The sequence below is a fragment of the Salvelinus fontinalis genome, chromosome 6 (assembly GCF_029448725.1).
Source record: "Salvelinus fontinalis isolate EN_2023a chromosome 6, ASM2944872v1, whole genome shotgun sequence".
In the NCBI taxonomy this organism is placed as follows: domain Eukaryota; kingdom Metazoa; phylum Chordata; class Actinopteri; order Salmoniformes; family Salmonidae; genus Salvelinus; species Salvelinus fontinalis.
The window spans coordinates 42764797-42782477 of record NC_074670.1 but is presented as its reverse complement, the minus strand read 5'-3'; the positions used below and the strand labels follow the sequence as shown (position 1 = coordinate 42782477).

The following is a 17681-nucleotide window of genomic DNA, read 5'->3' as shown; positions in this document are numbered from 1 at the left end:
GGCAGTAAGTCCAACCGGCTTCACAACCGCAGACCACGTGTAACCACGCCATCCCAAGACCTCCTCCACATCCGGCTTCTTCACCTGCGGGATTGTCTGAGACCAGCCACCCGGACAGCTGATGAAACTGAGGAGTATTTCTGTCTGTAATAAAGCCCTTTTGTGGGGAAAAACTAATTCTGTTTGGCTGGCCCTGGCTCCCCAGTGGGTGCGCCTGGCTTCCAAGTGGGTGTACCGAAGCCCTCCCAGGCCAACCCATGGCTGCACCCCTGCTCAGTCATGTGAAATCGATTAATTAGGGTCTAATGAATTTATTTCAATTTGCTGATTTCCGTATATATGAACTGTAACTCAGTAAAATCGTGGAAATTGTTGCATGTGGCGTTTATATTTTTGTTCATTATAGATGTTATCTGACACAGTCACAGAGAACAAACTGGATGTGTTGCTGACCTTCATGTCACACAAGATATGCTAATAACACAAAGCCCAGAACGTCCAGCATTAGAGGAACTGTTATGAACGCTAAAGTATTGCAGGTGAAGTCAAGTAGGATCTGAACAACAGAAGAAATAAACACAAATAAACCTTTTGTGTCCTTAAGCAAAACAGGCCTCTAAATCAAACAGACAACTATTGAGTGTTGTGGGTATTTTTTTAAATTCATTTTCTGCACATTTCCTGGTGCCCACATTTATCAGAGGCTTGCTAGCACTAGTTGTGAATGTCTCTCATTGGTTACAGCACAGTGGGACCACAGTCAACATGGGATATCTGGATGGAACCAGCCCTGATCCTATACTGGAATATCATATTCCCAATCAGGGGAGGTGACTGGCTGATAGATTCCAATTACTTGTGTATATAAATAGTTTAAACCTAGAACTACAGGTCTGAAGCGAACCACCTGAATACATATATTTCCCCCCTTTCATTAGCTCTAGTTAGTAACAGAATAATGACAAACCACAGCCCTAATCCAAATTCTAGTTACATATCGACTTGAGATAAATTAGGTGTACAGAATTATACCTGCACTATTAAAGGCGGTTCCACTCCCAAGTGTATTTACACTGTAAACAGGGTCGGGTTATGCATCACGCTGCAGGTTTGAATCGCTGCTAATTCTTTCTCACCAGATGTCAATAGCACTTCCACACAATAGTATTTATCAGTGTGTGGCCTTTCGCCAAAAGCGAATCACGTTTACAGAGTCCCGTCGCGTACGTCTCAATAAGGGAGAAGCAGCTTTTAACAATGCATGGTGATATGTCACATATGATGATGCAAATGGGCTCTGCTGGCTGCTTTCAATGACCCCCCCAGGGGTCTGTACTATCTGGAGCCGCTGTCTAGTGTTTCCTGTCTCCTACACTCTGTACTGCTGAGAGTAGTGACCTGACATCAGGGCCTGTATTCACCAAGTATCTCAGAGTAGGAGTGTTGATCTAGAATCAGGTCCCACCTGTCCATATAATCTTATTAATTGTGATCTAAAAGTCAAAACTGATCCTAAATCAGCATTCCTACTCTGAGACATTTATTAATATGGGCCCAGGGGTCCCTAGCGATCACCACACCCATGTGTGGCCACGGCCATGCCAGCTGGTCCACCCTGAGAGCTGGCACAGCCACTATGCGTGGGGGGCGGAAAGGAGCCCTCAGCACAGGACTCATCTGTGGGCGAGATTTTAATGGGCACATTCCTCTGCTGGGGCACTGCCCCCCTGTGCCCCCTGGCAACGGGGCAAGGAAGCGTATGGCAGTGGAGCACAATGGAAGTCTTGTCAGATAGCACAGCAGCAACAACAACAACAACAGTAGAAATAGTTTTCCCTAAAGCAGCATCTGCCAAAAGGCTTTCCCCAAATATAGTCACAGTCATTCAGTGTGTTCAGAGCGAGAGATAAATATTTGAACTGCCTGGCTATTAAAGTATGTATCTATTCAAAACACTCCACTTTGATGTCACACATTGAACCATCAAGATCTTTACATCTGTGCCAATATGGAGAAGAGTGGCTATGTTCACACACACGGAATCAAAGACGAGAGGGAGAACAGAGTATGAGTAAAGTTAGCATCTTTTTCTCGCAGCATGTGACCTCTGCATCAGAGCTGCACCAGAAATCAATGTTCATTAGCTCGTCGCAAACCTCTAACCACCACCACCACTATAACCCCAGTATCAACATATGTTGGCTGCGGAGAATATTGCCATGCTCACCTCTTTAAATAGCTTATACTTGTTCCCCTTGATGGGGGCCTGGATACTCTCATGAATGTTACTGTATAATTTGAACTGTGTTTTATGTCTTTTTTTATATACTTGTTATTGACCACAGCCCAGTGGGTTCAGTTGAAGTTTAAGACTTGTTCAGTGCCTTTTCTTGGGGTTGCATGGAGATAGGTAGTGTTGGGGTTTCAATACAGACCCGGTTTAGGGAAGGAGGCTGGGGTTTGGATTCTAACCCGGTTTAAGGTAAGGGGTAGGGTTTGGATTCCAACCTGGTTTAAGGTAAGGGGTAGGGTCTGGATTCCAACCTGGTTTAAGGTAAGGGGTAGGGTTTGGATTCCAACCTGGTTTAAGGTAAGGGGTAGGGTCTGGATTCCAACCTGGTTTAAGGTAAGGGGTAGGGTTTGGATTCCAACCTGGTTTAAAACTTCTTTGGGATAGGGGGGGGCTGTTTTCACTTTGGGAAAAAATCGTGCCCAATTTAAACGGCCTCGTACTCTATTCTAGATCGTACAATATGCATATTATTATTACTATTGGATAGAACACACTCTCAAGTTTCTAAAACCATTTGAATTATATCTGTGAGTAAAACAGAACTCATTTTGCAGCAAACTTCCTGTCAGGAATTGAAAAATCTGAAATCGAGGCTCTGTTCCAGGGCCTTTCTATTCATTTGCCTTTCTCGCTATAACGTAAGCTGTATGTCGTACTGAAGTTATTTTTAGAATTCTAACATGGCGATTGCATTAAGAAATAGTGTATCTTTCATTTGCTGTACAACATGTATTTTTTAGTAAAGTTTATGATGAGTTATTTGGTCAGATTAGGTGAGTGTCAGAAATATATCCGGAGATTCTGGGGAAAAGTTGCTTCGTTTTCACAATGTATAACCACGGATTTCAGCTCTAAATATGCACATTTTCGAACAAAACACAAGTGTATTGTATAACCTGATGTTATAGGACTGTCATCTGATGAAGTTTGTCAAGGTTAGTGAAAAATTATATATCTTTTGCTGGTTTTTTGCGATCGCTAACTTTTGCTGCTGATAAATGGGTTGTGTTTTTGGCTATTGTGGTAAGCTAATATAATGCTATATTGTGTTTTCGCTGTAAAACACTTACAAAAATCTGAAATATTGGCTGGATTCACAAGATGTTTATCTTTCATTTGCTGTATTGGACTTGTTAATGTGTGAAAGTTAAATATTTCAAAAAAATAATATCACTGCCTTTTCAGTGGAATGTGGGGGAGACAGGTTTTTAAGGTAAGGGGTAGGGTTTGGATTCCAACCTGGTTTAGGGAAGGAGGCTGGGGTTTGGATTCCAACCTGGTTTAAGCTAAGGGGTAAGGTTTGGGTTAGGTAGTGGTCAATATGGTGGAGAGAGGAGTGTCTTGGTAGTGTATTGCTTATTCTATTGTTTTCTTCAGTGGTGGGTTGTCTTTTGCTTAGTGAATGTATTTCTGTCCCGAAAGGTCCAGGTGCTCGTTCATTGTTTTCAGACCAGAGATTTCGTGAAAGTCGGCGACATGGATGTATTTAGGGAGGCGGTAGGCTGCTCTTATCGCTTTGTTCTGAATTATCTGTAGCTTGTGTTTCTGTTGTGTTGATGTGGTTTTCCAGGCGAGGGAAGAGTACTCGAAGACAGGCCTGCTGTAGCTTTGGTACACTTTCAATACGGTTATTGGTGCTGCTCCTGTACTCTTCCCCCACGGGGCTTTCAGGTGGTTGATTATTTCCACCCCCTGCTGTTTCAATGGTTGCAATGCGAATTGTCCACTTCATGTCATGCTGGAAAGCGGCCACCAGGAATGTAGCTGTCTTCTCAATCTTCAGATGTTGTCCATACAGTGTCAGTGTGTGGCAGTTTAGATTTTTTTATTGTTTATTTTACTAAAGAGAGCAGTTAGATCTAGTTAGATACGCCAGGTTTTGGGCCATTTTTCAATTTTGTTTATACAGGTCTGGAGCTTCTTAGCTGCTTTTTGTGAGCGCATGGATGATGTCCAATAGCATAGGTCATCTACTGAATTGGGACACATTTCCAACTGTAGTGGGAGGGTAATAAATATCAGAGATGTAGATTGAAAACAGGAGTGGACAGGATGGCAGCTTGTGGGATCCCGGGCCTCAGGTCTGAAGGTCGTGGAGAGTAATGAAACAAACTTCATGTATATTTTCCGCTGTGTAAGGAAGCTCTGGATGATTTTTATTGTTTTAATAAAGGCCTTCTCTATGTCAAAAAGCACGGCAAGAAAAACCATTTTTCCGTTAAATTATCTTAAAATGCTTTCTGAGAGTCAGAACATTTTCTCAGTGGTTAATCTCCCTTTTCTAAAACCAACTTGATTAATGATTTTCTGTAACCTGAGAGCTGTTATAAGGTAGTAGGGGGCTGTACAGTGATTGGGGATTTTATGAACATGATGTAGTGGGGGTTTATAAGTGGTCATGGGGGGCTATTACATGGTACTAAGGGACTGTGTGCGGTAGGGGGCTGTGTGAGCTAGCTTGTGTGAGAGGGATGAGTGTGTATGAGTACACATAAGTGTGTGTGTGGTGTTCCGGGGGGGGGGGGGGCATGGCCGGGGGAGTGCTCGCAGCATCTCCAGTCCCAGAATCCCTTTTTGAGAAAGAGCTGCAGGCCATGTTTCACTCTGCCGTTCTTAATGAGCCCATTCACACAGCAGCCGTAATACTCCCATGATTAGAGATGATAGAACACCCATACATCTACTGCGAAATGCATATTAATGCACTCATACTGGCACGCCCAGGAAAGGTGTCTCCTCTACCTGCTCCGCTCTGCTCCACACAGGGGAGAAAAACTGCTTCAGGCCTGCGGTCATATAATATCTAAACCTCTAAAATAAAATGCTGGCAGCATTTCAACTTAGTACATCCCTCTGTGCTCTTTTTTTTTACACAATTATTATTTATGAACAACAGCCACATGTCCTTAGATCACATTCCATAGTTGTGTGTGTATACAGCAGGCAATTAAACATTTCTATACTTAGCCCATGCCTGTTTCTCTCTCTCTCTCTCTGTTAAATTCTACAGTGTAGTAGTTTCATTGTGCTGAAAATACACATTTTCACGCAATCTAAATCATGTATTTTCACAATTACAACACACCAGAGAAAGATACATGTAATTAAACTATACGGAGCAATGATCTGAGACAATCACAGCTTGTTTGCAATGACAGAAGTGTGATATAAACCGTTACTGATTACAGATATGTGTGCAGAACTGATCACTTGCAACCGCTTATGCAAAGAACAAGGTGACATCCAATACAATACAATATGCCTCACAGAGACAACTCAACACAAACTCAACACAACACAACATGATCTGGCACTTACATGAGAGGTGTACTTCTGGGCTTGGGCTTTTCTGCTGCCTGTGAACACAATGACACAACAGAGACAGAGTCCTGTTAGTTGCTGTACAGTGCAGAACATGCAGTATGTGATGTATAGTGATACCCATCTCTCTATACCACTAAGACATCAGCACAAATAGCCCTGAACTGGGGAAAGGATAAAAGGAGGGATGAATCACAGCCCTGGATGAAAGGATGCAGCTTCATGATGAATACAGATAGGCACTCAAACACGCACTTTCCGCTTCGTCTGTTTTGTCTGTTTATACCCCTTCCCTTTGAATGGAGGAATGTGAATGATTAAAAGAAGCAGTGAGGAGTCCACTGCTCGATCAATGCTGTCTGGGGGCAAAAACAACTGTGTGATTTAATAGGACTGGGGAGTTTTAGAGAACTACTTAGGCCTGCTACGGTGACCATATTACCGCCACACCGGCAGTCACGAGTCATGACCGCAGTCAAATTCCACGTGACCTTTTAGTCGTGGTAGCTGGCCTTCTCCAAGATCGGATGCTGCTGATGGTCATTAGTAGCCTACAAAACTTGCTAACTGCCTGGTACTTAGCACTGTATTGTCCCTCTAATCACTCGGACATCAATGCAAATGTATCGAAAATCAAACCAAACACTTAAAACTTCTTAAGACTAGGGGGCGGTGTTTTCGTTTTTGTCTAAAAAACGTACCCATTTGAAACTGCCTATTTCTCAGCCCCCGAAACTAGAATATGCATATAAAGTCAGATTAGGATAGAAAACACTCTAAAGTTTCCAAAACTGTCTTAATATTGTCTGTGAGATAAACAGAACTGATATTGCAGGCGAAAACCGGAGGAAAATTCAATTAGGAAGTGCCCCTGTTTTTGAAACCTCTCTGTTCCTATGCATCCCTATTGCCCATTTAAAGGGATATCAACCAGACTTCTTTTTCTATGGCTTCCCTAAGGTGTCAACAGCCTTTAGACATAGTTTCAGGCTTTTATTTTGAAGAATGAGCGTGAATGACGTGTGGAAGTGGATAGGTGGGGGCTCTCAGAGTGAGTTGTGCGCAAAAGGGAAAGGCAGCCATTGTTACTCCCGGTCCTAGTGAAAAGCCAACTGTCCCGGTTGATATATTATCGAATAGATATTTGAAAAACACCCTGAGGATGGATTATAAAAAACGTTTGACATGTTTCTGTGGACATTATGGATATAATTTGGAATTTTTCTGCGTTGTCGTGACCGCTCTTTCCGGTGGATTCCTGGGCATAACGCAGCAAACTAGGTATTTGGATATAAAACATATCTTTATGGAACAAAAGGAACATTTGTTGTCTAACTGGGAGTCTCGTGAGTGAAAACATCCGAAGATCATCAAAGGTAAACCATTAATTTGATTGCTTTTCTGATTTTCGTGACCAAGTTCCCTGATGCTAAGTGTACTTATTGTTTTGTCGAGCGATCGATAAACTTACACAAACGCTTGTATTGCTTTCGCTGTAAAGCATAATTTCAAAATCTGTGACGACAGGTGGATTAACAAAAGGCTAAGCTGTGTTTTGCAATATTGCACTTGTGATTTCATGAATATGAATATTTTTTAGTAATATTATTTACCTGTGGCGCTATGCTACGCTATGCTAGTCAGCGTTTCTGATGACAATTATCCCGGATCCGGGATGGGTGGTTCAGAAAGGTTAATGAGAGTTCATGAGCTCATGTTGCGCAACATTTCTATAGGAATTGTGTGATTGTGTGAGAAAACAGAGATTTGAATGCTTCTTTTAAAAAGAGGATCCCATCAGCTTTCTACATGCTAGCCCTACAATATTTATTTGTCAACTTTCCCAATATTAAGCACATTGCTTCGCTTTACAATAGCAGTATAGCCTACCTGGCTCGCATGAAAACGAACCATGGGAAAAGCGCCCTCTATTCGCTATTTAAGTCATAGGTGACATGTATTTTTTCCCCCTGCCCCTGTTCTGAGACAGGTGCATGATTATAGTCCATTCTCATTCAAAACTAATTTCACATCTACAGTACCAGTCAAAAGTTTGGACACACCTACTCATTCAAGGGTTTTTCTTTATTTTTACTATTCTACATTGTAGAATAATAGGGAAGTCAGCAAAACTATGAAATAACACAAATGGAATCATGTTTGTTAAAACAAAATCTAAAAATATGTTATATTTGAGATTCTTCAAAGTAGCCACCCTTCGCCTTGATGACAGCTTTGCACACTCTTGGCATTCTCTCAACCAGCTTCATGAGGTAGTCACCTGGAATGCATTTCAATTAACAGGTGTGCCTTGTTAAAAGTACATTTGTGGAATTTCTTTCCTTCTTAATGTGTATGAGCCAATCAGATGTGTTGTACAGAAGATAGCCCTATTTAGGTAAAAGACCAAGTCCATATTATGGCAAGAACAGCTCGAATAAGCAAAGAGAAATGACAGTAAATCATTACTTGAAGACATGAAGGTCAGTCAATTCGGAAAATTTCAAGAACTTTTAAAGTTTCTTCAAGTGCAGTCGCTAAAACCATCAAGCGCTATGATGAAACTGTCTCTCATGAGGACCGCCACAGGAAAGAAAGACCCAGAGTTACCTCTGCTGCAGAGAAAAAGTGAATTAGAATAACTGCACTTCAGATGGCAGCCCAAATAAATGCTTCACAGAGTTCAAGTATCAGACACATCTCAACATCAACTGTTCAGAGGAGACTGTGTGAATCAGGCCTTCATGGTCGAATTGCTGAAAAGAAACCACTACTAAAGGACACCAATAAGAAAGGGAAGAGACTTGCTTGGGCCAAGAAATATGAGCAATATGCAATAGATGGTACAAAATACAATATATACATATGAGATGAGTAATGCAAGATATGTAAACATCATTAAAGTGGCATTATTAAAGTGACTAGTGTTACATTTAAAGTGGCCAATGATTTTAAGTCTGTATGTAGGCAACAGCCTCTCTGTGTTAGTGATGGTTGTTTAACAGTCTGATGGCCTTGAGATAGAAGCTGCTTTTCAGTCTCTCAGACCCAGCTTTGATGCGCCTGTACTGACCTCGCCTTCTGGATGGTAGCGGGGTGAACAGGCAGTGGCTCGGGTGGTTGTTGTTCTTGATGATCTTTTTAGCCTTCCTGTGACATTGGGTGCTGTAGCTGTCCTGGAGGGCAGGTAGTTTGCCCTCGGTGACGCGTTGTGCAGACCGAACCACCCTCTGGAGAGCCTTGCGGTTGTGAGCGGTGCAGCTGCCATACCAGGCGGCGATACATCCCAACAGGATGCTCCCAATTGTGCATCTGTAAAGGTTAGTGAGGGTTTTAGGTGACAAGCCACATTTCTTCAGCCTCCTGAGGTTGAAGAGTCATGTTGCGCCTTCTCATCACACTGTCTGTGTGGGTGGACCATTTCAGTTTGTCTGTAATTTGTACGCCAAGGAACTTAAAACGTTCTACCTTCTCCACTGCTGTCCCTTCAATGTGGATAGGGGGGTGCTCCCTCTGCTGTTTCCTGAAGTCCACAATCAACTCCTTTGATTTGTTGACGTTGAGTGAGAGGATTTTTTCCTGGCACCACACTCCGAGAGCCCTCACCTCCTCCCTGTAGGCTGTCTCGTCGTTGTTGGTAATCAAGCCTACTACGGTTGTGTTGTCTGAAAACTTGATGATTGAGTTGGAGGCGTGCATGGCCATGCATTCATGGGTGAACAGGGAGTACAGGAGGGGGCTGAGCAAGCACCCTTGTGGGGCCCCTGTGTTGAGGATCAGTGAAGTGAATATGTTGTTTCCTACCTTCAACACCTGGGGGCGGCCCATCAGGAAGTCCAGGACACAATTGCACAGGGCGGGTTAAGCTTAATTTTGAGCTTGGAGGGTACTATGGTGTTCAATGCTGAGCTATAGTCAATGAACAACATTCTTACATAGGTATTCCTCTTGTCTAGATGGGATAGGGCAGTGTGCAGTGTGATGTGAGAGGCCCCGGTGCACCACTGAGCAAGAGGACAGGTACATTAGAGTGTCTAGTTTGAGAAACAGACGCCTCCCAAGTCCTCAACTGGCAGCATCATTAAATCGTACCCGTAAAACACCAGTCTCAACAGTGAAGAAGGAACTCCGGGATGCTGGCCTTCTAGGCCATCTATCAACGGTTTCTGGTTAGGGTAGGTTTTAGTCACAGTTGGTACAACATCTCCTATACACTATCCTTATAAACTCACTCACCGAACCAGCGTATACATCAATATTATTCTCTGAGGCTACCCGGAACATATCCCAGTCCATGTGATCAAACATGATTGGTCAGACCAGCGTTGAATAGTTCTTAGCAAGGGTACTTCCTGTTTGAATTTCTGCCTATAGGAAGAGAGGAGCAAAATGGAGTCGTCAGATTTGGAGTCAGATTTGCTGAAAGGAGGGCGGGAAGGCAGTGGCAGTGATCCAGTGTTTTTCCAGCGCGAGTGCTATAGTGAATATACTGATATAATATAGGTAGCCTTGTTCTCAAATTTGCTTTGTTAAAATCCACAGCTACAATAAATGCAGCCTCAGGATACATGGTTTCCAGTTTGCAAAAAGTCCAGTGAAGTTCCTTGAGGGCTGTCGTGGTATCGGCTTCAGGGGGATATACACAGCTGTGAAACATAGTATGTTACAATCCCTGATGTCTCTCTGGAAAGCAACCCTTGCCCTGATTTCGTTGAGCTTGTTATCTAGAGACTGGACGTTGGCGAGTAATATACTCGGAAGCGGTGGGTGGTGTGCGCGCCTCCGAAGTCTGACCAGAAGACCGCTCCGTCTTCGTCTTCTCCGGCTGCGTTGTTTTGGGTCAGCCTCTGGAAACAGTTCAAATGCCCTGGGTGGTTCGGACAAAGGATCCGCTTCAGGAAAGTCGTATTCCTGGTCGTAGTGCTGGTAAGTTGCTCTGATATCCAATAGTTCTGTGTGTAATAACACGTAAAATTTTCTGGGCTGACAATGTAAGAAATAATACATGAAAAAACAAAATACTGCAAAGTTTCCTAAGGACTAGAAGCGAGGCAGCCCTCTCTGTCGACGCCATTTTCTTGCAAACCATACATTTCCACTTATAGACTAATGCCGTGTGCGCATTGCTGCGCTTATGTGAAGAAATATGCTAATAGTTTATCAACATTTTAAGCTAAACGTTCTGATCTGTTGCATCACCTCATTGCTTTTAATATTTTTTGATGCGAGTGGTTGTATTAATTCGGGATCTATCGCATCCCACAACTGTCTCAGACTATGTCGAATACCAATAGAACAAGTCAACTTTTGTACTATGGGGGACAGTAGATTTACATAGGCTAGTGCTTTTGCTGTCCCTTAGGCCTACTTATCTTGTTGGCTGATAACAAATAAATGTGGACAGTTCTTCTAACATCTTCAATATGTGCCTTGGAATTCGATGAGGAGGATGCGCGCAGTTACATCCCAGATGTGTCTGTCTTCACTAGTATCATACTTTCAAGCTGAGATGCCTTTGAGAAGGACACGGTCAGGTGACGGGCATTGGCTATAAAATAATTAAGATATCTGAAAGAGAAATGTATGTAAGAGGTGTTTTGTAGCACGCAGCTGGGAGAAGTGAATTATTATATTCAGTCTCAAAAGGCCAGCGATTTTTTTTGGGGGGGCATTACCGCCATACAAGGGGGTTGCAACCGGGAAATTCGAGGCATTATCAAGTGCTTGTAAAATTGTGAATTAGAGACTGATGAAGTGTGTGCAGCCTGTGCAAGAAACATTTTTCAAAACATCATTGGAGTCGCATCATGCAGCCTTAGAATGTGTTAAAAATCAAACATACAGTATAGCCCAACATTTGTATCACAAATAAAGTTGCATAAATAACTCTAAATTAAGCATTTAGGAGGACCTGTTCCTTTGTTAACCACTCAACACAGAATAGCCGTGTGTCCACACTCCCTCAGAAATCGTTTGGAGAAAATATCCTTTCTATTTTATTCATCAATGTTTATTATCTATGCATAGTCACTTTATAAATGATCTCGGCTAACCTTACCCCCTGTATTCAGCCTCATTATTGTTATGTCATTTTCTTGTGTTACATTTTGATGAGATTTCTTTTCACCTTAGTTTATTTAGTGAACATTTCATTAACTCTATATCTTGAACTGCATTGTTGGTTAAGGTCTTGTAAATAAACATTTCACGGAACAACACCTGTTGTATTCATCGCATGTGACAAATAAAAATGTATTTGATTTGATTCATATTCTTCATACTATAAAATCATTTCAAAATAATGCCACAGAATTCTAAGCACGTCCTGTCTGCTAAATGAACTAGTGTAGCCCACATCCATATGGCATAGCCAGATCAGGGCCTAACATAAGGACAACTCAGAGTATACTATTCTGTTAATCTGAAATAGACTACATTTTCTTCATATCTGTAACGGCAGTCTAAGTCGTCCTCCTTCTCCTCAGACGAGGAGAGGCGAGAAGGATCTGAGGACCAATGTGCAGCGTGGTAATTTTCCATGATTTAATAAACACAAAACAAGACACTATACAAAATGACAAAACAAACTAACCGTCACAGTCCTAGCTGGTGCAGACAAAACACAAAGACAGGAAACAACCACCCACAATCCCCAACACAAAACAAGCCACCTATATATGATTCTCAATCAGGGACAACGATTGACAGCTGTCTCTGATTGAGAACCATATTAGGCTGAACACAGAAACAGACGAACTAGAGACACAACATAGAATTCCCACCCAGCTCACGTCCTGACCAACACTAAACAAGCAAAACACATAAGAACTCTGGTCAGGACGTTACAATATAATGTTTCTTTCGACCTATCTGAAATAAATAATGGATTTATTGTGATGGTGTAGACTATATTATATAAATGGATCTATTAGACTTTTTAAAATGTAGATGTTCCAAATGTCTGCATCACTGGCTTGTAGGCTATGCGTGGAAGCCAGGAGATGCTATATGTGTTTATGTTCATTAACAGTCAATTACCATGAGACTGGCAGTTATTTGCTTGACAATCACCGGCTTACAAAACTTCATGACCGCCACAGCCCTACACCTACTATAGTAGCAGAGAGACTTTGCATCGAATCAGCATTTCCACATTTAAAGTAGGCTCCATGTCCACATACAGAATATAATACTTGTTACATAATCCATTAGTAGGAAAGGTCTTGCTACTAAGCTATGGATTTCCATAGGCTTTGATTTGAACCAACATCACTGACACCTGACACTGATTTGAAGCACAGACAGGTGACAGTCATTTAATACTATGAGGATTGTTTGTTCAGCCCCCCTCCTCCCCTTTTTCCCAAATGTATTCCCTATAATAGAACAACAACACATTGTAACAAACAAATGAACATTAAAGTGTTTCCTCTCCGATGACAATTCAGTGGAAATCAATTACACATGCAGACAGACACAAGGGACCGTAGCATGCCACTTCACAGTGAATGAAGGGTGCACAGGGAGATGAGTGTCACTGCTACATCTGTAGTCCTGAAAATATGATGTAGCCCACAATGTGGGGGGGGGGGGGGGGGGGGGGGGGGGATAAAGTCCTCTTTGAAAGCATATTCATCTGCTTAAATAGTGTTTGAGCAAGGTATAGAAATAAAACCCCTTGGTACCGACAAGTAGAGAAGCTGTTGGCCACCACAACCTGTCCCGACTACCACCGAGGCACAGGCAGGCCCACAGCCACACACTGGCCAGGCAGGCTAAGTTTATTGCTGTGACCATTGATCTGTGTACAGTCCATTTATCATTCATGAAAGGAGCCAGTGATCTTCACAGTATATTAGATGAAACAACTCAGATCATCTGTCAACTGCTCTCTTATTGCTGTTTCCCTCTCCACAGGGATTTGGGCTGCTTCCATCCTTCTTCCCCATTCGCAGGTTGCTAGGCAACGCAGCTGGGGGCATGGCTGCTAGTGTGTTTGGCTCGGTGGCGGCGTAGATACGTACTCCAGCAAACTGTTTTAATGGCTGCTGGGGCTTTTTTCATGCTTATGAGGTGGCTTTGGGCATTCGTTTCAGGGGTTATGTGTGTGTGGGAAACTCAGAGGGTGGTTATCGCTAAGGAGGAGGAGAAGGGAGAGGGGAGGGATGGGGCTGTGCCGGTGTCATTTTTGTGACTACCATTAAATTTGCCTTTAAAAGGCCAGCCATGACCAAGTGCTTATCTGTATCACCAAGAGTAATACAACACAGCTCAAAGCAAGATGTTCATGAAATTGACACAAAAGGAATTCAACAATATTTAAGAATACTTCACTGTGGCAAGCAAGGAGAGTGATGCACTGCTATTGAATTTACAGGTCCGTTGCCTGTAGAGAGGACAATATCTTTCCAAAAGTCATGTATGTCACACAGTGATGTATGCCTCCAATTTCTTTTCAACCTGAAAATACAACTGCGGGGTGATTAAGAAGCATTAGCTCTGTTGTGAGATCAGTCTTACAGGGAGGGCAGAAAGGTCTGTTTTAAATTAGCTCATTCTAATACTAGCATTTGATGATACAGGATTTGAGACATCAGATGAACAGGCCTCTTCGCTCACTCATCCGCCTTCAGATTCATCATCTCCATCTCCACTATCTCTTAACAAATTATGTCATTGAACTTCGATACCCCTTGTTAAAATACTATCATTAGTTCCCCCCCCCCCCATCTATGGTGATCAGTCACAGCAGTATCCTATTCATTCTGGGTAGGGGGGCTGTTTTATCATTAAGAGAGAAAGCCGGCTAACATAAATAAAGACACCACTGTTTGTGATGACTAGATTTCTTCTTAATCCACCAGGACATCTGAATGAAAATATGGCTGTTGATTTAGGGGAGAATGTTTTATTTGGTTGGCCCTTTCACTGCAGTATTTTTGGAAGAAACTGGGCAACAAAACCCTGACTTATTGACCACAGTCCTCAATGATCCTCTGTGCTGCTGCAGAACTAAGAACATTCTCACAATTTTGTAAAAAAAAATCCTACAATTCTAGAATATCTCCAGTGAATTCTGGTAGACAAAGGGGAGAGGGAAGGAAGTGCTTGCATAGAGGAAAATGAGGAATGCATGAACAAAACAGGGTTGAGGTGTTTCTAGCTGATGAATAGCACCAGGTAGCTGAATAACAGTGAGGTCAGAGGTGCTAGCAGCTCCAGCAGTCCAGGCACAGCAACCCACCCTGCCCCCTCCTAGCCCCCCTCTCCCATCTGAGAACCACACCCCTACCCCTCAGTGCCAGGTGATTTGTCTGAGGTAGGGCTAGGCTGACCTTTTTATTCTATCTACTGTCATAACTGCACCAAAGCTGGACTGAGAGCAACACACAAGAACAGGAGAGAAGGAGAGGGAAAGGGACGAAAAAAGAAATCGAGACAGAGAGTGTGTGTAGAGGGAAATATGGAGAGAAAGAGAGGAGAGAGGGAGAGAGGGATGAGAGAGCGAAAAAAACGGCAGAGAGCCTGGGCTGATGCTAATTGCTTTAGATACAGCACTATGTGGGCACTGGGAGATAGAAGCAGCAAAATTACTGCTGCAGGTTCTCCCCAGCCCCCTCCTGCTTCTCTGTCAAAAATATATTAATTATACCTCCTCTCTCCACTGCCCTGAGTCACATGTGCTGGAGCATGCTGATCCACTGTGTCTGGCACTCACACTGGGGCTGTGTGTGTGTGTGTGTGTGTGTGTGTATGTGTGTAAGTGTTTGTTTTTCTGTATGTGTGTGGGTGGGGGCGGGGGGGTTAAGCTGGTTGCTTATATAAGGACGGGATGTGTTTTTTGTTTTTATCTGTATTGTTGTGCATGCAGAGGACAGGGGGAGGAGGGGGACCAAGCAGACTAGTGTGTGTTTATTTGTGTACAGACACTGCTGGTGTACTGCAGGCGATGACAGCGTGATAATGTACCATGCACTCATTTGCAGTAAGCCATTTATAAACACACAGAGATGCAAATGCATTTCACGCACATACTGTACAGCACGCTACACACACACACACACACACACACACACACACACACACACACACACACACACACACACACACACACACACACACACACACACACACACACACACACACACACACACACACACACACACACAAATATGGGAGTGCAGCGCTGTTGTTAGAGTGATATTAGAGCCCTGTATTCACTGAGTGAGTATGATGGCCTTAGTGTTTAATAACTATTATTAAACTACCAACCGGTCGAAGGTCCTGAATGGATGATAACTATGATCAAAATACAAAAGAAGCACAATGAGAGCCATCTCGAATTAACTAATCCAATAGTTCCTGCTGTGTTATTTTCTGGCTCAGAAAAACATCATATAAAGAGATACAGTATACTGTACATAGAAGGGTGTTGATGAATTTTACCTGTTGATCAGTGTCCTCTTCGTCACTGCTGATCTTCAGGTCATCCTCAAGCATTCTGCAGAAAGACACAGCACCAGTCAGGTCAAATAGACAGCTTCAGGTGACCAATTTGTGTACTCATTTATTCAACAAACTTATACTGAGGTCTCCTTTATCATCCACCTCTCTATTTTGGATTTTGCTTATGATAAAATATTAATTAATAATTTTTTAACATTTTTTTATTCGGACACTAGCACAATACTTTTTAAGATGATGTGCCATTATTTACAGAAGAGCAAAATGCATCTCTCCATAGTGAGCGATGGCATTACTCTACTCTCTGTTATATATACCATCTTTCAATGCAATTCAACATTGAAAAAAACATCCAATCCCTCAGCTTGCTTCAGACCATAAACTATCAAAAAGTGTTTTCAGAAAGAATGATGTCATCTGACAAATGGTTATGGGGTGTGATGACATCATAGTAAAAACACAATAAAACCGGGCCAGCAGGCAGGCTAGCAGCAAGCTAGCGCTTAGCAACCTACATTTCTACATGGAGTGGCTGACTGGCTCGGAGTGTCTAACACACATGGCTGTTAAAAAATAACCCGGGCGGGGAATTTCCCCCTGAGTTAGAACAATAAAAGGAGCTCTATGAGAGCCAGTCATTAACCTGATAATATTTAACAGATGTCAGGAGAAGAAATCTTCGCAACACAAAACCAGGTGGCTGAGGTGGACGCTTCCAGTGGACTTGCACTCAGTTGGAGCCAAACTGGGGGGGGGGGGGGGGTAATGTCTGTATGTACATGCATGTGTGAGTGTGTGTGTGTGTGTGTGTGTGTGTGTGTGTGTGTGTGTGAGGGTGTGTGTGAATTTGAGAGGGAGACACAGAAGAAAAGAGAAAAAAAGAGAAAGAAAAATAAAGAAAGAGGGAGAAAGAAGAGAGGGACAAACACGAACAAAGAGTGGACTGTCTGTGGTCTATTTCATTTTTAACTTCTCTCCAGTCGGTGTGGATAATCCAGCCTTTAATTGGAGGCAAATCAATAGTAGGAAAAAGCATACCTATAAATTCCCCTGAACAGTGTACACTGCAGCATCTTACCCACAGCCCTATTCACTCTAGGAGGAGAGGCGCGGTTATACTTTTCACTTTTATGACACCACAAAAGACGTGTATAAAAACGATACCCTCTTAAAGAAGTCCTGAAGACCCTATAAATGATGAACGTAGGTTCGGTGCACATCCGTTTGAAACACTGATAGACCTCCGATCCAAATGAACTGCTTGATAAATGATTAGCCCCAGGACATCTCCCTCTGTCAAGGAAACCACAGATACGCAGTTGCACCAACATATCAGGACTAACAGGACTTTATAATAAATACCTTTGAGGAGAAATAATAGATATAGACTGTTTCAGCCTGAGAGGACAGTGTTTAATAGCCTAATTTGGCCTGTGTTTATCACTCTGCTAAATTAACCTTCAAACCAGAAGGAGGACAAGGAGTTAAACTAAGTTTTATATTATTTTAACTTGAAAATAAACACTTTGGCAGCACAGCTAGAAGCGAGCTCACAGAAATATTCACCTCATTTAAATTGGCACACCATGAGATAGAGACCCAA

The 17681-nt window shown here is 42.6% G+C and overlaps 1 protein-coding gene across 4 annotated transcripts in view; it reads right to left on the bottom strand.

Moving 5' to 3' along the window:
- LOC129857851 (AF4/FMR2 family member 2-like) overlaps positions 1–17681 on the bottom strand; it is a 174080-nt gene that overhangs the window by 46004 nt on the left and 110395 nt on the right. For 2 of the 4 annotated variants that reach the window (XM_055926488.1, XM_055926490.1), the window contains 3 exons: positions 16061–16115; positions 15887–15913; positions 5612–5649 (listed from right to left, as the gene is read on the bottom strand). In XM_055926488.1, the coding sequence (XP_055782463.1) occupies positions 5612–5649; positions 15887–15913; positions 16061–16115 (120 nt within the window). The remainder of the gene's footprint in view (positions 1–5611; positions 5650–15886; positions 15914–16060; positions 16116–17681) is intronic. The other 2 variants (XM_055926489.1, XM_055926491.1) reach the window with 1 other exon arrangement.